This window comes from Taudactylus pleione, unplaced genomic scaffold (assembly GCF_031769625.1).
Source record: "Taudactylus pleione unplaced genomic scaffold, aTauple2 ptg000019l, whole genome shotgun sequence".
Classification (NCBI taxonomy): domain Eukaryota; kingdom Metazoa; phylum Chordata; class Amphibia; order Anura; family Myobatrachidae; genus Taudactylus; species Taudactylus pleione.
The window spans coordinates 28,708,497-28,730,807 of record NW_028284421.1 but is presented as its reverse complement, the minus strand read 5'-3'; the positions used below and the strand labels follow the sequence as shown (position 1 = coordinate 28,730,807).

The 22,311-nt window shown below is 44.0% G+C and overlaps 1 protein-coding gene across 1 annotated transcript in view; it reads left to right on the top strand.

Moving 5' to 3' along the window:
• Positions 1 to 22,311, top strand: part of REC114 (REC114 meiotic recombination protein) — a 286,120-nt gene that overhangs the window by 207,721 nt on the left and 56,088 nt on the right. Inside the window, exon 3 of the mRNA XM_088446220.1 lies at positions 19,777 to 19,860. Coding sequence (XP_088302346.1) covers positions 19,777 to 19,860 — 84 coding nt within the window. The remainder of the gene's footprint in view (positions 1 to 19,776; positions 19,861 to 22,311) is intronic.

Genomic DNA, 22,311 nt, shown 5'->3' with positions numbered 1-22,311 from the left:
AAAAGATGCAAAGGTGGCCATGTAACCAACTGACAATCAGGCCCAAAGTGAGTAATTGCATAGAAGTGTTTTGGAAACATTGACTTTACAGTACCTCTATCTCTTTGCTCATTCCTTTTACCTGAGCAAAAAGAGAGAGACTGGCACTTCCCCAACAAAATCCTTTCCCTACATTTGTTTGCCCCACTTGTATATTTATTTATTTTCAATAGGTTGGGCTTAGCATGTAAAGGTAGATAGGTATAATATAAAAAAGTATGTTAACATTTAGAGCTAGGTGTTATGGCGCAGGGCCTCTGGGTCAGCTTACCTTGTTCATGTGGCATCCTGGTGTGTCCTGTGGTCCTCTGTGCATGCCATATCTCCTGGACATCCCTGTGTATGTCATTTCCTTCATTGCCTCTATTTCCGGCTTGGCTGTGTGATGAGGCCCAACTCAGTATGGGTGCAGCCATCTTGACTCTCATCAGGTGATAACTCCTGTACTTATCTGGTTCATGCATTACTCCACGTGATCACTGCAGCCTATCTGCTCCCAGGGCAGCCTAATCAGTTCCTGCTAGATCCTAGTTGGAGAAATGATCTCTCTGAGGTTGCAACCATGTGTCTGCTTTTGCAGCGCTGGACTGCTCCAATGTTGCCATCCACATGGGCATAGAGGGGGAATATATTTTTGTAGCGAGCACCGTGCCCGAAGCATGGCGAGCGTAGCGAGCCCGCGAGGGGACACCTTTGGCCCCCCATTTGGATCCTTGCCCCTCCCCCTTTGATCACATGGGTGTGACATCAGAGGTCCTTTGCAGCACCCAATTCTAGACCTAACCATATTTAATCCCTACCTGTTAATTAGCTCACCACCAGATCAACAAGTCATTGCTAATTATCTGGTTCCTCATCTGAGGTATCCACCTGTGTTCCTTGTGTGTTAGTACTGCTGGATTTCTCTCTGCTTTCTGCAGCTACTCAGTGCTTTCTAGTATCGGTGCTGCTGTAACCTTCATCTCACCAAGTTACAGTGATACGTAGTGACTCCTGTGCCTGCATCATAGTGCTTCTGTGAGACTCACTACTAATTGAGCTTTCCACCTGCAGAGCTTCATCTAATCTAATCACCTGGTGCTACAGCCTGCTACCTGTCAGACCTGTAGTGTGTCTTATACCAGGTCCAGCCTGGTTAATCCTGCTTCCAGCTCTGGCCTGCTCTGCTGCACTACTGCTCCCAGCAATACCAGTCCCAGCCTGGTTTGTCCTGCTTCCAGCATTGACTTACTCGCTGGTCCCAGCCCGGCATTCAGCATCGCCAGTTCCAGCCGGGCATCATGCATAACCAGTCCCAGCCTGGCATCAAGCATAACTGGTTCCAGCCCCGTCAGAGGCATTGCTGGTCCCTCCCTTGCATCCAGCATCACCAGTCCCAGCCTGGCTTCCCGCATAACTAGTCTCAGCCCCATTAGAGGCATTGCCGGTCCTAGCCCGGCATCCATATTGTCTGACAGGACCCAGCACTACCAGTCCTGTCACCTCCTGGTTCCAGTCCGGATTCAATGCCAATCCCAGTTCGGTCATCTCCTGGTTCCAGTCCAGCTCTGATTCAGTTCCCAGTCCAGTCATCTTCCAATTCCAGTCCGGCTCCAATCCTGTCCCCAGGCTGGTCATCTTCTGGTTTCAGTCCGGTCGATCAAATAAAGGACTTCCATATTCACTCTACAGTTCAAGCATCACATACACAGTAATCACTCATGTCAGATCCATCATTACTGCCCAGTGGTACCAGTGCCCAGACAAACAAAACCCTGAATCCTGACACTAAGATTGGAATCAGTAGTATGATTAGTGTTTTAAAGCAAAACTAAAATAAAAAGTTTACAGGCTTCTTACTGCTGAAGAGGCATATACACTCACGTATAGTGCTATACTACAGCCACTGGCACTTTTGAAGACTTAGGGGTAAATTTACTAAGAATCATGTCTGGTCGAGTTGTCAGTCACAGGTGTGTTTGGCCATTTTTTACCACTCGCAAATTTAAGCAAACAGGTGAGAAATCATTAAAAACTCTGCAAACCACATTTGAAAACAAAAATATAAATAAATACACCATTGGCCAAACTCTCAGATACTTTTCATAGACAGGGATATACCACGGGAATTTACCAAGAATCGTGATTATAATCATGGGCATAATTTTAGCAAACTCGGTCAAAAAATGGAAGTTTTAAATAGACTACCTCCTGAGCTGCGTGTTTAGCAGAAACATACACAGACCAGTGTGATCCGTGTTTGTTTCTGAATATAAATAAACAAAAAAAGTAAAAAAGAAATGACGTGGGGTTCCCCCCAAAAGCATAACCAGCCCCAAGCTCTGGGTGCCAGTCCTAGTTCTAAAAATACGGGGGACAAAATGTGTAGTGGTCCCCCATATTTTGTGAACCAGCACAGGGCTCTGTGAGCTGGTCCTGGTATAAAAATATGGGGAAAAAATTGCGTGAGTTTCCCCGTATTTTTAACACCATCACTGGGCTCAAACTATTTGGAGTGTAATGCCACAGCCAGGGGACCCTTTCACTGGGTCCCCTGGCCAAAGCATTACTACCCCAAACTTTTGCCACTCTCCTGGGCACCGCAGACCTGGGCAGAAGCCCGGGGCTCTTCCCTGCACCCCTGGCCGGTGGGTGCAGGGGTAATAGTGATAATATTTAATGTGTACTATTGTTTTTTTATAGTGGGTCTACAGGTGCCAGCTTGTCTGCCCTTTGGCACTTGTGGAACTACAAGCACCAGCAGGCAGCCGGCACCGGTACCTCCACTGTAATAAAAATAGTAAAAATATTATGGGACACACACCGTGCAAAGTATAAGTTTATTACATCTAAATATACACATTCTATACTCATCTTAACTCCGGCGATCATTCCCTTTCTCCAGTAGAAATGCACGATTATCCCTAAAAAAAAATCAATTACTCTTCTCTAGTAGATTCACAGATAAACAAAAAAATAAACCAACTTACCTGGACCAGGTCCGACATTGAAGAGATGTATGTATTTCCACATACATCTCTTCCCTGGCAAATGACAGAAACCTGGGTTCTGTTACTTGCAGGGCCACCAACCTGACTGGCTGTGAGCAGCTTGGCTGTCTATCAACAGGAGCAGCTGGATATACCTTAATTCTGCTCCTGACTATGGGCATGAGCTAAAAAGTGGAATGTTATGCAATGGCCAAGTCAATCCCCTGACCTGAATCCGATTGAGCATGCATTTCACTTGATGAAGACAAAACTGAAGGGAAAATGCCCCAAGAACAAGCAGGAACTGAAGACATTTGCAGTAGAGGCCTGGCAGAGCATCACCAGGGATGAAACCCAGCGTCTGGTGATGTCTATGCGTTTCAGACTTCAGGCTGTAATTGCCTGCAAAGGATTTGCAACAAAGTATTAAAAAGTTAAAGTTAGATTTAGGATTGTTTAGTTTGTCCCATTACTTTTGGCCCCTTAAAAAGTGGGAGGCACATATAGAAACCGTTGTAATTTCCTACACCGTTCACCTGATTTGGATGTAATTACCCTCAAATTAAATCTGAAAGTCTGCAGTTAAATCACATCTTGTTTGTTTCATTTCAAAGCCATTGTGGTGGTGAATAGAGGCCAAAATATGAAAATTCTGTCAATGTCCCAATATTTATGCACCTGACTGTATATATATACATATATATATATATATATATATATATATATTGCTGATTCAAAGTTTGTTGAGCTCACACTTACCAGACTTACAACATTCAGCCCCAGCACAGCAGCCCTGCTCCTCGTCTCTGCATAGGAAGAGGAGTTAAGGGCAGGAGAGAGCAGACCAGGGGGCGAGTCCATCCACACCTGTAAACAGCACACATCAGCGCTGACAGGCAGCTCAGGGTGGACGCGAGTTGGAGAGGAGAGAGACCAAGCACTGGCAGTGATGAGTGCAGGGCCGGGAGCTTACTGAGTGACAGAGGCGGCTACTGCTGGTTAGACCCGCGGCTTGTGCTGGTTAGACCCGCAGCTGCCACAGAGACATCCACACCCTTAATATTTTATCAAAACAGATGTAGCGGCACCCTCCAGTGGCTGGCGCCCTTAGGCAGCTACTGGCCCTGCATGCAGCATATAGCTATAGGGCATGACCTGTCCTACCACCTCTGTGGTGGGCCCATCCTCTTGACACATTGCATTATTGCCTGGCTGTTTGGGAACCTTGTCATAATCTAAGAATATCCAATGCAGAGTAGGAAAAAGTGTTATGTTCGTCATTACAAATGAAATTACCTTTTTCTTCTGCATATCATCCTCAGTCAAATGGACAAACCGAAAGAGTGAACCAGGATTTGGAGACCTTCTTGAGAATGATTATTTCCTCTTCTCAAGATGACTGGATGGATTTTTTGCCTTGGGCTGAGTTTGCCCATAATTTTCACTATTCGTCTGCTACAGGTGTAAGTCCCTTTTTCGCCAACTGTGGCCGGCATCCTCGAGTTCCTGAGCTTCAATCAGTTCCTACAGTGGACGTTCCGGCAGCCAACGCTACTCTCCAACATTTTTCCGGAATTTGGAGACAGGTACATAAGTGTCTTAGGAAAGCCTCTCATAATTATAAACTTTTTGCTGATAGAAAACGATCAGCTGTTCCTAAATATTCTGTCGGTGATCGTGTCTGGTTGACCACTAGAAATCACTAGAATTTTGGGCCTTTCCGTATTGTAAAAATTATCAATCCAGTGGCATGTAAGTTACAGTTACCTCCAACTATGCGTGTACCTAACTCCTTTCATGTCTCCTTGCTTAGACCATTGATTCTTAATCGGTTTCATGACAGCTTGCCTAAAGTACCTCCTATAACAACTTCTCGAGGAGTGGAGTTTGAGATTGATAAGATGCTGGATTCACGTAAGCATCAAAATCAGTTGCAATATCTGGTAGACTGGAAGGGCTACGGCCCGGAGGAGAGATCTTGGATTAAAGACTCTGATGTCCATGCTCCTAAATTGATACGTAATTTTCATGCTAAATTTCCTATTAAACCTGGTGGGTGTTCGGAGATCACCCAAAAAGGGGGGCGGGGTACTGTCAGGACTTTGACTATTTCAGTACATAAAGATAAACTACACTTGCCGAGGTTCCATTGTGGTCATTGGAGGATCTATCCTGGTTACTGGCGTTCATCACATGCAGTGTGCAGAGAGTTAAAGTGCTCATCTGTTTCTTAGATGTCGTCAGGTTGTTGGATTCCTTGATTGCTTATTATTCCAAACCTGATTCTATTTGGGTCACATGTTCTGAACTTCCTATGGATCACAGACCTCTAGTATAAATCCTGTTGCTAACTATGCCTCATTGTCTGTGCAACGTTACTTTCAGGTCCTCAGGTCTTCCTTGGACTCCTGCCAGATCCCCGCTGTGCCTGGTGTATGCTGTGGACCTCGCTACATTCCTGCTCGTGTTCCGGTTCAAGTTCTGATACAGGTTATCAGCTGCACTACAGAGCTCAGCATTGTCATTGTCTTTCCGTTGTTATCCTTCTCTATTACTGCTATTCCATTCTACGCTACACTATTTGGTTTACTTGTTATAATTGACTCATACGGACACTGGGGTTACTTCTTCTACAGTTGTCAGATGCACTGTTACAGTCTATCCTCATCGGAACCCCATCACATCACAGGGCTCAACCCTGCTCTGGATCTTCATTACGCCGCAGGGCTCAACCCTGCTCCGGACCTTCATCCTGCCACAGGGCTCAACCCTGCTCCGGACCTCCATTCCGCCGCAGGGCTCAACCCTGCTCCAGACCTTCATCCTGCTGCAGGGCTCAACTCGGCTTCGGACCTTCATTACGTTGCAGGGCTCAACCCTGCTACTGACCCTCATCACGTCTCAGGCCTCAACCATGTTCCGGACCCTCATCACGTCTCAGGTCTCAACCCTGTTCGGGACCCTCATCACATCTCAGGGCTCAACCCTGTTCCGGATCTTCATTATGTCTCAGGGCTTAACCTCGTTCCAGATCTTGTTACATCTCAGGGCTCAACCCTGTTCCAGACCTCCGTCGCAATACAGGGCTCAACCCTGTTATTGACCTCCATTCTATCCTGAGGCCTTAGCCTTGTGTCGGACTCGAGGTTTCACCCCACACCAGTTCAGTGTGTACTTCAAACTTTGTTTCTCACAGGGGCATACCCCTGCACCTGTTAGTGCATTTCATGAACTTTGTGTTATTGAGATTTAATGTGGAACTTTGCCATACAGTTTTTGTTCTTGAATAAATTCTATTTACTTTTATTTCATGCTAGTGATATTTAATGAAAAGGTCATTCCTAAAACCACCTCAGTTCATACTACCTAGTAAGGCTGACTCTTCCCAGGAGTCTCAAGTGTCTGTAGCTGTGACACATGTACTGAGGGGGTTGTGTTATGATTGCTGCCGCAAGTAGCATCAACCAATAGGCTGATCAGTTTGCAGCCATGAATTTGTTTTTCCTATTCATGCAAGAGAAAGATTATTCTATGGCATCCGGGGAACTATGGCCCTCATTCAGAGCCGTATGCTCTGAGCAGAGCGCACGCTCTGAATGAGGGCCGGCCTCCATGAAAATGGAGCGTCCTCCTGGACGCTCGTATAGCTGTGGGTCACCACCCACAGGCTATACGAGCGTGCAGTTTGATGGCCGCGATGGTCTTGACCATCGCGACCATCGAAACTGCGAGCCGGAGCCTGCGGTTGAGGTTTTCAACCGCAAGCTCCGGAGTGATTTTGGCTCTATCAGAGCCAAAATCACTCCCACTGACATCACTAGTGATGTCAGTGGGCCGGCTTCTGATGGGAGGCGTTCCCATGGGAACGCCCCCGTCAGGGAGGCACGCCCCCGGCACGCCTACCAAAGGGGGCGTGCTGTCAATCAACATCGACAGCACGCCCCCTTTGATCAGACACAACGAGCGAAGGACTTTCCTTCACTCGTCGCGTCTGGCGCATGCGCACGACGGAGCTCCCTCCATCGTGCGCATGCTCAGTCCAGAACATCGACCCACTTGCGAGCGGACAGCCGCTCGCGAGTGGGTCTGAATCAGGCCCTATGTCTGGTTCCCTGTTGTAGTACCAAAATGATGTCACAGATCTCTGTGCATTGTGTGGTGGTGCTCTTGCAAAGGAGAAACTAATAAAACCAATATGGGGGGGTGAAATCAATATAAATTAATTTGGCGATGTGGGGGTTATTACTGGTATGAGGAGCTAATGGCTATGATGGGGGATATATAGTATAGCGGAACTTATTGTACTGCTATAGCTCTCCTGCATCACCTGTTATTGAGGCGAAGCAGGAAGCAATAACTCTGATATGTATTAACATCTCTGCCACCAGAGTTTCCGCATGCGCGGGATCTCACAAACATCACAAGATCTTGTGTACAGCCTGATGAGACCTCCAGGGATGCTGCCCAGCCATCGCAAGTATGTACACATACCGGCAGGTCATCATGTCAATATGTGAAAAAACAAAAAGCCACAAAAGTGTGCTCATCATTTTTTAATAACTTCTGGATGATTTTCTGCCGCTATACAAGCAAAATTGTTAGAGGTGTAGAGAAAAGGTTTTTTATTCTACAGTATCTACTTTCATACATACCAAGGTTTGTTGTAAGTGTCAAATAGGTCTAGTTATAGTGCATTTGGCACTTACCACCTCTTCTTACATCTCCCCCCATGTGAGAAGAGGGAAACAATATGGAACACTTGTCCAGTACAACACAGTATTGAACTGACACTGACATAATATATATAAAATATATAAATGTACTTATTAATAAACAAATATCTGAATATGCCTCCAATACATCAAAATTGCATTAAATCCATGTTAAGTAAATGTGTGTGACCCAACTTTAATATCCTAATTAGGTACTGTTTAAGAAACTGAAAAGCTGTTTCACTTGAACCGATGGCATCCCAAAAACATAGTGAAATATTACAGTCACTGGCACTTTGAAGCATAAGGGGTAAATTTACTAAGAATCATGTCTGGCCCGAGACATGATTCTTAGTAAATTTAAACACTAACAGTGTCACTGAAACACTCAAATTTAATAAGATCGTGTTTTGCTGAATCGTGTTTTTGGATGATGTACTGTATATGTTTATCCCTATGTCTGACCACAGCCAAACACACCCGAACATGCAGCCTGCACTTATCAGTGAGATATGTGCAGGCTGCATATGTGTTTTGTGTAAAAAATAGAAAACAAATTCTCCCCCAAAAGCATAGCCAGCATGAGATTTCCCGTATTTTTAAAACCAGCACCAGGCTCAAACTAGTCGGTGTGTAATGCCACAGCCAGGAGACCCTTTCACTGAGTCCCCTGGCCAAAACATTAACATTCCAAACTAGTCAGCCCAGGCTGGGGCTCCCAGGGGAGGTGACGCCCCCCCCAATAAATGGTTTTCCCCGCTCCTGAGCACCTCAGGTCTGGGCTGAAGCACGGAGCTCTTCCTTGCACCCCTGGCCAGTGGGTGCAGGGGTAATAGTGATATTTAATGGGTACTATTGTTTTCTAAAGTGGGACTACAGGTGCCAGCATGCCTGCCCTTTGGCACTTGTGGAACCACAAGTGCCAGCAGGTGTCCGGCACTGGTACCTCCTCTGTAAAACAAATTAGTAAAAAATCGGCAGGACACACATACCATGCAAAGTATAAGTTTATTACACCAAAACACACACATACTATACACACCTTGGGCCTGATTCAGAGACGGATGCTCTGAAAGAGCGCTCGCTCTGAATCAGGGCGTTTTTTGTTTTGTTTTTGGAGTGGCCTCCTGGCCTCTCGCATAGCTGTGGGTGACCACCCACAGCAATAGCGAGCGGCCAGGTTGATGGTCGCGGTGGTCAAGACCATCGCGACCATCGGGCTTGCGATATGACCCTTGTGGTAGGGTCTCGTGGCCGCAAGCCCCAGAGAGCTTTTCGGCTGTAACAGAGCCGGAAGCTCTCCCAGTGACATCACTGGTGATGTCAGTGGGGCTGCCCCCAAACGGCAAGCGTTCCTTTGGGAATGCTCTGTTTGGCCGGCCACCCCCCCAGCCCGCCCACCAAACGGGGAGAGCTGTCACTCACCATTGACAGCTCGCCCCCTTTGGTGCGAGACCCGGAGCGACGGAGCACCCGTCGCTAGCCGAGTCTCGCGCATGCGAACGACGGAGCCGGCTCCGTCCTGCGCATGCCCAGTGGGCAAACATCGACCCAGTTGCGAGCGCTCAGTGCTTGCGACCGGATCTGAATCAGGCCCCTTGTCCCTAGTGATCGGTCCCCTTCTCCAGTAGAAATCCACAATTATCCCTTAAAAAAGCTCTACTCCTATGCCTTTCAGTGTGTGTACTTCATACTGAAGAAATCTTATTCTTAGTAATCCGTAAGGCTACTAGTCAACTTATCCTGAGTTTACTATGGCTTTGCCTGCACTTTCTGCAACAGGACTGGTCTGGGTTTCAAATCCTGAAATCCTGTCATGGTCCTCCTGTTCAGGATGTATTCAGCAAACATTCTGCAGAGGTTTTGCATCCACATAGTGACTGGGACTGTCCTATTGACCTTGTCCCTGGGAAAACACTTCCCAGAGGCAGAGTGTATCCTCTCTCACTGCTAAAGAGCCATTGGTTAAGGCCAGTGAGGGCCGCTCCTGGAACTGGTCTGAGTGCCATAGAACACTAGGCTTGGATAAGTACAGGGCCTGGTGTGGTCTGAGTCAGAAATATGGAATACTGAGTCCTTGGATTTTGGTTCTCGATGGAATCCTGGTGTACTGAGAACCAGTCCAGTAGTGATGACTTGAGAATCTGGTAGCTAAGCAGACCGGTACCCAAGGTACTGGAGGTGGTGTGGGAGTCTATGGCTCTGAAGTTAAGTACTGATCTGTTAGCGGTGGAACTGGACACTTGGTTGATACTGATAGAATTGGACACTGGACTGGGACCAGTGGAACTGTTGCAGGACACTAGACTGGTACCAGTAGATCTGGACACTGGGCTGGAACCAGTGGAACTGGAGCTGGACACTCAGCTGGTACTGATGGATCTGGAAACTGGGCTGGAGCCAGTGGAACTGGAGCTGGACACAGACTGGTACCGGTGGATTTGGACACTGGGCCGGGACCAGTGGGAGAGATTGCTGTGGATTGGCTGAATTTCCTGAGGTGTTCTGAATCCAGGATCCCATTGGTAGGGCAGTAGTCAGCTGACCTAGGAGAAGATGGCACTGCCCATGGTCTGGAGCTGGTGGGAACTCCCACATGGGGGCCACCAGGACCAGCCACATTTACTGTACAATGCAGGAGCTGCCAGGTAGATGGAGGGGCAGCAGTAGCAGTGGAGAGCAGCCGGTGAATTCTCACACAGTGCAGAGAAGACTTGACAGCGCCCAGATAGGTAAGTGCAGGGGTCTGAGACTTGGGTCTCCGACTTGGGTCTCCGGAGGATGGCATGACATTCTGGATTCTTCTTTGTCAAGAGAAAAGATAGAGGATTGTGCCACTGCATTGACTACAGGGGACTGTTACACAGCTATGTTGTCTGCCTTGACATCATCTTGATTTTTTTATATTTATCACCCAGATCAGGCTTATGGAGTAGGTTCTCACTCATTAAAGCCAAAATCAACTCTACTGCAAGCTAGAGAAATGGTTCTTTGAATAAAAAAAATAACCTTCCTGGATTATATCATCTCCGGTACAAGTCTACAAATGGACCCTGAGAAAATTCAAGCAACAATCATATGGCCTTAGCCCACCAATCTCTGCAGCGATTTTTAGATTTAACTAATTACTATTGTAAATTCATTCAGAACTATTCCACTCTGATTGCTCTCCTTAACCAAAAAAGCCACTGCTAACCCTCAAGAGTGGTCAAAGGAAGCACTATCTGTTTTTCCATCATTCATCTCACTCACATCTCACCACTTTCCAAGCATTCATCTCACTCCTATTCTTAATCAACCAGAGGTAAATCGTCCATTCTATTTGGAAGTCAATGTAACTTCAGTAGGAGTAGGCACTGTTCTTTTTCAAAGAGTTTCAGACAGCAAATTCCATCCGTGTTTTTCTCTCCAAAACATTCTTGCCTACAGAAAGAAACTACACTATAAGTGACAAAGAACTGCTGCTATGCACCTAGCATTGGAAGAATCAAGGTATCTATTAGAAAAAGCCCATTTCCTTGTTACCATTTACACCAAACACAAGAATGTATTATATCTGCTAAATGCTTGAATCCTATACAGGATCACTGATCTTTGTTCTTCTCTCAATTTTGATTTACACATCTCTTTTTGACCTTACGGCTCTTGGACACCGGGGAGTTTGTTAGACTCCATGCCTCTGGGTGGTCTTGTCACCACAAGAGATTGTTCAGCATTTGCAAACTCACTGTGTCATGATAGAATGGTCTTGATAATCTCACCCCCAAATAACCCCCCATTTTTATGGAGGAAAGGTAATTAATTAAAAACAGGTGGACCCCATGGGGAATAGTCCCAAAATTTGCAATCGCCTCTGCTCATAGGTCTTTAATTTTCATTATCAATTTTTTACTTATTAAACTCTACTCAAAACGTAATTATTGGTATTCATTTTTTTTCGCTGAGTCAGATATCATACGCATTTCTGCAGTATTTATTCTTCTACCATCCTCCTTTTTTGTCCAGTGTCGTACAGTTATGTTTGCAACTGTGTTTTAACTTGAGAAAACATACATTTAAAGCATAGTAAGGGTCAACTTCAAAAAGGCAGCGGAAACTACAGTTTGTGACATCATGCTCCTATTTTTATGTGAATCCACCATTTACAGAGAACTGGGCAGACTGGGGTGTTACTGAATGCAAGATAGGTACACTTGATGTAATGTGATAAAGACTGCATAGTTTGAATTTCCGGGGATGGGCAATGAGTCTTTGCAATCCTTTTAACCCTATATTTTATTTTTCCCTAGTTTCTATAGTAAAGCTAATGTATTCTTCATTTATATAGTGCGGTTCACGCAATGGTCGACAGATGTTTAAACATTTACAAATATTCTACTACATATCATATGTAATGTTTTTTTTGGCATATTCTCTATTATAATCTTCAAATCATCATAGGTTTACTTATTAGTAAATATTCATTACATTTTCTTAAAAAATAACGTTTATTATTTACTTATATTTGCCTAATCTGTACCTTTACAGTGAAATGTTGAAAAATATTTCTATAAATTAAAAAAAAAGTGCAAAAAACAAGATGACAAAATGGACCATGAATCTGATTGCCTGGTTACATTAATGGAAAACTGAAATGTAGCAAAGGCCTGCTTTGCAGAGAGGTGTTAATAAGTGTTCTTAAACTTAGTATGGGCACCCAGTCAATTCCCTTTCAAGCATGACACTTTTATTCCCAGTTGTAGTCACAGCTGTAAAATTTAGTCCGTATATGAATAGAAAGACAAGCAGGGACAAGACCACCCTTAAAATAATATGCCTATTAATTACTTGGTGTGATGATAGTGGGGTTGTTCTGCAAAGTATCAACACCTCAAGTAGATTGGCTGTACGTCATTAACTTAATCATGCAGTGGGATAAATAAGTGTCACATGCCAAAGAATGCTATCTCACATCCTGTGCCTTGTGTGTATCATCTGCACCTCATTATATATTTTTACAAGCTGCATTCACAACTAGCAACTTCTGATCTAAAATGTGCTGTTACCAATGCAAAACACATCCCCTTATTATCATGACAGGGAAATACGAAATGTTTGCAGGACTGACGTATCTCTGAAACACCAGTATTGGTAAGGAGTAAGATAAATGTAATTTCTATAGCAATAATTGCTGAGAGAATGGTTAACTTGCATGTGGATGTCTTCCATAAATTGCGTTCTAAAAATGTGTTTAAATCATTGACACTCCTTTCAGACTGGTGGCCCGACCTGGCTTATTACCGGGTCGATGATGTTACCATCGTTACATGCTGAGCCGGCGCTTGGAGATGAGATAATCTCCAAGCACCGGCTCCTCCTATGCTGTGAACAAGACCCTGGTCACATTGACCCTGGGTACCCATTCACACTGCACCGCGAGCCGGTTGAACCCATGTTCAACCCTGCTTGTTACCCGGGTTGAAATGCCCTTTCACACTGAGTAATATCCCGGGTTGCTGCACGTTTACATGAAATAACCCAAATTATTGCAGGCAGTGTGAAAGGGGCATTAATTAATCAATACTTAACGTGTATGTCACTAATATTACTATACTGTAACTAAAATTAATGGTAATAATTTTCCTTTGCCTCTTCTTATTTTGTCATGTTTTTGTGCTCCTTATACTGCAGTAAAAATATGAGAAAAGAAAAAAAAGGAAAATGGCCCATGTGAAAGGGGTACCATTAATTATTCTTAAAGTATAGTAATATTAGTGACCTACACGTTACGTATAGTAAGGTTAGTTTGATGCATTAAAATGAAGTCTGTAATAGAACTAGTAAAAAATTACTCAATAGTTTAAAAGTACTAGATATTTTGAAAGTTTTCAGTTGTTCATATCTAGGGTTACCCATGAAAAAGGCAACTTGTGACCAGGGGCGTAACTAGACCTAGGGGGCCCCATAGCAAAATTTTCATGGGCACCCCTAGGTCAATAGCCTCCTCATCAACACGCCCCCCCCCTCCCCAATTCCCCCTCTTCGACTTACCTCTGCTCCATGGTCGCGTCCTCCTTCAACAGTGTGCTGCAGAGGGCAGGCACATCTCCTCTCCCAGTCGGCTCCATCGCTCTTCCCTGACTGATGCTGGGAGGAGCCATGCTGAACCTGCTGAGATATCTCCGGATCATGGCACACCTCCTCCCAGCATCAGCCAGTGAGGAGAGGCGGAGCCAACCGGGAGAACATATGTGCCTACGCAGCCTATCACACTGCTGATGGAGGACGCGACCATGGCTGACCTGGCACCATAGGTGAAGGGGGTGGGCCGGGCCCCAGAGGTGGCCTAGGCCCCATAGCAGCAGCACCATCTGCACCTACCGTAGTTACGCCAGTGCTTATGACTAATGTGTTCACTAAGGGCCTGGTTCAGGGATGTACGCTGATGTATCGTAGCTGCGATCCTGTACACAGCTGCTGTGGATACTGTATGTAGCTGCTGTGCGAATATATGCAAGCTTGCGGCTTTGCAAATCCTAGTTGCAGATCATTAGATTATCTGTCTTCTGAGTAACCCTATGGTCACATAGAATGGGCGCAGGAAGTGAGAATTTTTTATTACGTAAGGGATCGCAGATGCAGGCTGAGACATGCCTTAAAAATAGTCGCAACACGCCTGCGTTTTTTGCCGCCACTTCCCTGTTACCTCCCCCAAACGTTCCCTGCCTGTCAATCACACTCGAGTAAAGCGTTGCTGTGAGTAACTACTGTACTGTACATTGACACATGCGCAGTGTGACTTAAAAGCATGTGCAGGTTAATGATAATTGCTTAACCGCGTAAATATTGGCATAGTGTACATCTCTGAATTAGGCCCTAAGACACATAAGGGCAAAATACAATGCTGCAAAAAATGAAATTGTGTAATGTTTCTTGCCTATTTTTGCATAATTCTACCTTGTTACATAGGAAATGATATGTAGTCATGTGACCGGCGGCCACAAGGCTGCGGGTCAGAATCCTGACGGCAGAATGCCGGCTAGGGATTTTTAGACAGTTGTTGAAATGCCGACGCCTGTCATAATCCCAACGCCGGAATCCAGGACGACGCGGGCCCGAACGAGGTAAGTACGGTGCGCCCGTCCTCTTAGCCGCGGGAGGGGGGGGTTAGGTTTAGGGCACCCTGTGGGGGACTTAGAGTTAGGCATCCCCTGGGAGGGTTAGGGATAGGCTAAGGGAAGGGGGCTAAGGTTAGGCACCCCCAGGGGGAGGTTAGGGTTAGGCAACTACCCGGGAGGGTTAGGTTTAAGCTGCGGGGAGGGGGGGGTTAGGTTTAGGCACCCCTGGAAAGGAGGTTAGGCACCCCTAAAGGACGGTTAGGGGGGGAGAGGGGAGGGTTAGGGTACTTACCTCACGCTGCCGGGATATCCTCCTGTCGGGCTCACAGAGTCAGGATTTGAACCGGTGGCTAAACAACCGCCGGTATTACAATCCCATTCTGTGGGAAACACATGGATTAGAGTATCATTATGATAAAATGGTTTGGCACTGAAATATGTCTGACAATGTATTCCCATGAAAAAAATCAGGTTTCTTGTTATAAAGAAACCTGAGTGAGTGCATTTTGACAAGTTTTTCTGAATTATCATATGGACTCTTTCCACTTTTTCTTGAAAAATTTAATTTTTCGGTTTGGGGCTGGAGTAGACTGTCTGAGGAAGTTGACTGTTGAGCCGCAAAAACATGTTGATTACGTGTGAAGGAAAAGAAAGGGCTAAAAAAAAAAAAAAAATGACATGGGCCCCCTTAAAAGCATAACCAGCCTCGGGCTTTGAGCAGTTCTGGTTCCTAAAATTCGGGGGAGAAAAAAATGAGTAGGGTTCCCCAATATTTTAGAAACCAACACTGGGCTCTCAGAGCCAGTCCTGGTTTTAAAAATAGGGTGGGGAAGGCGTATTTTTAAAACCAGCACCAGACAAAAACCAAAAGATATACACACCTGGCTGGTGGACCGTGAGAACCCAGCACCAGACAAAAAAACCACAAGACACACACACCTGGATGGCGGATCATAAGAATTTGCATCTTCTTTCATTCCGCGTTGTACAGGTATATTGTATGTGATAACATATATCTATACTTGTCCGAGCTGGTTCGGGTCACTCGTTTGTTTGTTTTGCCAAGACCCATTGGACACTGGTGGCGAAGGGGACAGAATCTACGCCAGGAGGTAATCCATTGGATTTCACCTGGAGAAGGGGATGTGAACATCCGGCAGTAGGTAAGTATGTGTGTGTTAGGTATGTAATAAAATTGTAAACTCTATGGTGTGTGTCTTATGGTTTTTTGACAATTTTTTTTACAGTGGGGGTACGGGTGCCGGCTGCCTGATGGTACTTGTAGTTCCACAAGTGCCAAAGGGCAGGCACGCTGGCACCTGTAGTTCCACTGTAAAAAACAATAGTTTACATTATAATTTCCCTACTATTACCCCTGCACCCACCAGCCAGGCATGCAGGGAAGAGCCCTGGGCTTCAGTGTAAGCCTGGGGTGCTCAGGAGAGGGGGAGCCTTTTATTGGTGGGGTCCCCACCTCTCCTGAGATCCCCGGCTTGCACTGACTTGCTTGGGGTGTTAATGCTTTGGCTGCGGAGATCCAGTGAAGGGGTCCCCTGGCTGTGGCATTACACCCCGGCTAGAAATGAGTCCAGTACTGATTTTAAAAATGGGGGGAACCCCAGAATTTTTTCCCCCTATTTTTAAAACCAGGACTGGCTCTGGGAGCCCACTGCTGGTTTCTAAAATACGGGGCAAACCCTATTCGCTTTTTCCCCCATATTTTAGGAACCAGAACTGGCTCAGGAGCTCAGGGTTGGTTATGCTTTTGGGGGTGCCCACATCTTTTTTTTTAATTTAACCATTTACACACTGTAAAACAACACAAGCAGCCTGCACATATTTCACTGATATGTGCAGGCTGCTTGTTCGGGAGGGAAACATGGACAGGAACGATCAAATACACCATCGGAAAACACGATCATGACAAACATGGGAGCTAGGTAAATACCCGATTTTATTTTAAATAAAAACTCCAGATTTTGATTGTTCCTATCTGTGTTTAAAAACGGATCAACTCGGGACCAACACGAATCTTAGTAAATTTAAGTCTTCCACTCATCTAAGCAGGATTGAAGGTTTTGAATTGAAATAAACATGGGAGGAGATTAAGACATGAGGTGTTTCTCTATGTATTGTCTCTTTAATGTGTTGGAGTTGTTTACCCTTTAAGATTAAGAATATTAGTTGTGGTTTTCTCCTGTCTTATAGGATTGTTAGGGGAGGAGTTTGTAGAGTCTTAGCTGATGGTAGGCAGATTTAGTACCTCACTGATGTGGTTCACGCTCCCTAGTTCTCTGTTGTGTGTGAATTTACTGTATTGTTTCAGCTCACTCAAATAAAGATCACGAGCAAAAAAAATGTGTAATTTTACCAATGGGATTCCCGTATAATAGGCTTTATTTTAAGAAGCCACAGCACTGTGCCTGTAGTCGCAGCATAAAAAAACACAGTATTTAAAAAAAAAACATTTGGTTTAAACCAAGGTGGTTTAAACCAGCCAACCCTATTTGATTCAATGCAAATCGCGTCATCAAACCTCCTGGCATCCCACTTCAGTCGGCAAGTGGGCAGCACTGGAAGATGGGCAAACTCTGGGAGGTCGGGAGAGCCCCCCTAAATTCATAACTCTTCTGGAAGAGTTGGCAAGTATGGTATTACCATGCTGAGAATTGTAGTGCCAGTTAGGAAAAAGGAAATACAGGTGCAAATGGTAATCACCTTAGCACATATTTGGACAACATGTTGGAAAATACACTTCAGATGGAACACTGCAAATGACTCAAATAACGTTTAGTTGAGAAATTTTACAGGATGGATATTCTTTTTAGCAATACAGCTGATGAATTAGTGAAAAAGATAGTTGTTGCTCCTTTATCTTCAACTTCATATCCACATATGGTGGGAAAACAGATTTAGGGGTCTATTTACTAAGCAGTGTTAGGAGACAGAGTGAAAAGTGATAAGGTGCCAGCCAATCAGCTGAGTAGACCACTACATTAATTCACTTACTAAGCATTGCCACCCAATTCTCGTCAGCCAGAACTACTGGTATACTACATATTACAAATGCAAACATAAAGCTTTTGCATGGAGGTACATACCAAAGCAGAAAGTGAGTATGAAGAAATGTACAGTAGGTGCCCTGTTGACAAGTAAATGCACAAAATCAGGCATTTTGTGAGGATACTAGTCTTATATTTAGATCGCTTTGTCCATTCAGCCTCTCTGGTCTGCCGATGGCAGATTTATGTGCTAACTGAGGGTACCCTGATTTCTCTGTAAATTCAGAATTACTTAGGCAAACAAATGGAAAGATACAAATGTACGTAGTGTATTATTATGTACTAGTAAATAAAAGGGCTCTGCATCTGCCTGGGTCACCCTAGCCACCCCGTCCCCTCAGCAGCTCTCCATTTCCGCACATTTTCGTCCCCCCATCCCCGCTCCCTCTGGACCCGTAATACTTACCACTCCCATTCCCGGTCCTTATCTCTCCTGACGGTGCGGCATGTGCAAAGGGCACACAGTTGAAGCTGGGGCTGGCTCACCGCGCACATTAGGTATGACGTGCATGATTGCCACAGCCACAAATAGGTCATTATGCAAACATGTGTGAGGACCTAATTTAGCTCAGGGTCTAAATTAACAAACCACACATATATAGACAGGTAACAAAAGCCAGTAAGTTCACCACACAGAGGTTCTGATTCTGAGCTGGTTAGATCACTTAATATGGACGCAGATGGCGAGTTGTTGTATTAAATGCTTGCGCAGAAGCAAATTTACACATTTTTGCATATATTTATCCTATTCTGAGTCGGATGTAACTCGACTGGATCTGTCTTTCCATAAAATAGGGCATTTCAGGCAGTGAACTGGGCAGTGGCAAAGTGATCACACATAACTACCCTGACTTGTAGGAATGTCATAGGAGCTTCATGGGAGTGTCATGGGCATTTATGGTACAGCACTGTGGAATTCATCATGCATAGGGGAAATTGGAGCCTGTTTTGAGGTATCTCTTGCACCTAACATGGGGCAGTTGCAAAGCAGATACTAATAGTGACTGTTGTGGCAGATGGCGTAAATGAATGGTTTCTGCTTGCACTCACAAGAACCGCACATTAGTTGAATGGAGTTCAATATGGTTTCTCGCATTCTCTTAAGGTACTATGTCTGGGTTCCGCAGCTGCCCTCAACTACAGTCACATTGATTGCTACTCAGAAACAGCCCCATAGAGCCTACAAACAAACATACTCTAAAGCTGCAATAATCACTATTCCTCTGTAGCGATTTCCCAGCCTCTGAGTCACACCATCTCACTTCTCTGTCTGCCGGGCAAGCTCAATATCCTTTTGGCAATCCCCCATGCTGATGTGTAAAATAAATATTCTTACTGGTAATGAGAAGGTCATGTTTCGCAATGTATAATTTTTTTTGTTGATGTTTTTCAGCCCATGTGATGATCACATGGTAGCAACATGGAACCTTTTGTGATATTTGCCACATTTGTGGCCATTCATGACTGACCCTGTGTAAGTCTATCGCCAAAGGATAGCACCTCTTCTAATGGGTCTCTGGATGACTTTGTGCCCTGATAACCCCACTATAGGTGAAAATAGCTGAGGAAGTTGGATAATCTAGCTAAAGAACCCACCTAGAGACATTTACAGTAAGAATACATAATAAAACACTTCAAATACCTGTAATTAGTATGCTAATATAAGGCATTTGATACTGTCCTGGGTGAGGGAAGTTGACAGATGCCATAGATCTTTATTAGATCATGTAAGGTACTCTTCTCCCAACATACTTGTATTGAAGATTTTGTGGGAAGTTAACATAAGTTTTAAAAATAATACTACCAATGTACAATATTTATTGTAACTCTATCTGTGAAATCAGTTTATCTTTTTGTTTTTTTAAAGGTTTAATTTCCTTTTATGCTTTATTTTCAGGAGGGTTTCTCTCTCATATCTGCAAAAACGTGGCTGAAGGCTGGAAAGAAGTCTGATTGCCTTCTCTTTGGTTCCAAAGCAAAGGTAAGCTATTCATGTAAATTAATATTAAATTTTGAAACTTTGCAACTCCAGACAGTAAATATAATAAAGTATGCAAAAAAAAGACAAAAAACACATATATAAAAGAAAATAGAAAATGTTCATATGACGTTAACAGAGTTGCATACATAAAACAGATTATGAGGATGGCCATGCTCAGTAGAGATTACAGTCTAATGCTATTGAAAACGCTTGATTACATTTTGTATTCCATTTTGTTGGAATGTTGTGATTTAAAATATACAACACACTGAATATTTGTTATTACACAATATTGTAAAAGAAGCCATTAAAAACCTTTTAAACTACAGTACCAGTCAAAAGTTTGGACACCTTCTCATTCAATGGTTTTTGTTTATTTAAATTATTTTCAACATAGTAGATTAATACTGAAGACATCAAAACTGTTCAAGAACACATATGGAATTATGTTGTAAACAAAAAAGTGTTAAACAAATTAAAATATATGTTTTATAGTTTAGATTCCTCAAAGTAGCCCCCTTTTGCTTGGATGACAGCTTTGCACACTCTTTGCATTCTCTCAATCAGCTTCATGAGGTAGTCGCCTGGAATGGTTTTGAATTAACAGGTGTGCTTTGTCAAGAGTCAATCTGTGGAATTACTTGCCTTCTTAATGTGTTTGAGACCATCAGATGTGTTGTGCAGAGGTAGGGTTAGTACACAGTGGACACCACTATTTGACTACTGTTGTAATCCATATTATGGCACCAACCACTCAACTCAGTAAAGAGAAACGACAGTCAATCATTACTTTGAGACATGAAGGTCAGACGATACATAAAATTTCAAGAACTATCCTCAAGTGCAGTTGCAAAAACCATCAAACACTATGATGAAACTGGCTCTCATGAGGACTGCCCCAGGAAAGGAAGACCAAGAGTTTCCTCTGCTGCAGAGGATAACTGCATTAGAGTTACCAGCCTCAGAAACCACTACTTAACAGCACCTCAGATTAGAGACCACGTAAAGTCTTCACAGAGTTCAAGTAACAGACAAATCATCAACTGTTAAGAGAAGACTGCGTGAATCAGGCCTTCATGGTCGTATTGCTGCGAAGAAGCCACTACTGAGGATGAACAACAAGAAGAAGAGAATTGTTTGGGCCAAGAACCACAAGGAATGGACATTAGACCAGTGTAAATATGTACTTTGGTCTGATGTCCAAATTTGAGATTTTTGGTTCCAACCACCATGTCTTTGTGAGATGCAGAGAAGGTGAGTGGATGGTTTTTGCATGTGTGGTTCCCACTGTGAAGCATGGAGGAGGAGGTGTGATGGTGTGGGGGTGCTTTGCTGGTGACACTGTTGGTGACTTATTAAAAACTTCAAGGCACACTTAATTAGCATGGCTACCACAGCATTCTGCAGTGCCATGCCATACCATCTGGTTTGCGCTTACTGGGACCATTTGATGACCCCAAACACACCTCCAGGCAATGTAAGAGCTACTTGACCAAGAATGAAAGTGATGGGGTGCTGCGTCAGATGACCTGGCCTCCATAATAACCCGACCTAAACCTAACTGAGCTGGTTTGGGATGAGTTGGACCGCAGAGTGAAGGAAAAGCAGCCAACAAGTGCTCAGCACCTCTGGGAACTCCTTCCAGACTGTTGGAAAACCATTCCAGGAGACTACCTCATGAAGCTGATTGAGAGAATGCCAAGAGTGAGAGAATGCCAAGAGTGTGCAACGCTGTCATCAAGCAAAAGGGGGCTACTTTGAGGAATCTAAAATATAAAAATATTTTGATTTGTTTACACCATAATTCCATATGTGTTCTTTCATACTTTTGATGTCTTCACTATTAATCTACTATGTTGAAAATAATTGAAATAAACAAATCCCATTGAATGAGAAGGTGTGTCCAAACTTTTGACTGGTACTGTATAGTTACAATTAAACACACTTTTATAGCTCTAAATTAAAATGCCATTAAATTATATTTACTTCTACTTTTAGCATTTCCTCTAATTTCCAGTTCACTTGATCATGTGATAGTCCTATGATCTAAAACATAGTTGCAGTTATATAAAGTGGACCTCATTTGGAGTGTAACTCGGGAAGCTACATTGGAGATATACTAGGTGGTGTTGTTTCGTTAATTGTAACTTTGTATTGTATGATCTTTTTCCTACTACATGTTATGTTGTGAAGTTTTAAATGTACTGGTCATAAAAAGTATATCACACAACTTACTTGAACAGAGAAGCATATTCTACAGCCGATTGGGTATATTAGGACATATTGCAAGTTATGTTTTTCTTGTGATATTAGATTATTAGTTGGCCCCACACAGATCAATAGAATGTTAATTCCACTCTGGAGCCTGAGAGAGGGTCTGGTGTAGTTCATTAGAATGTATATCATTCAGTATGTCCTATGACCAAGAAAACCAATTAACTGAACGGGGAT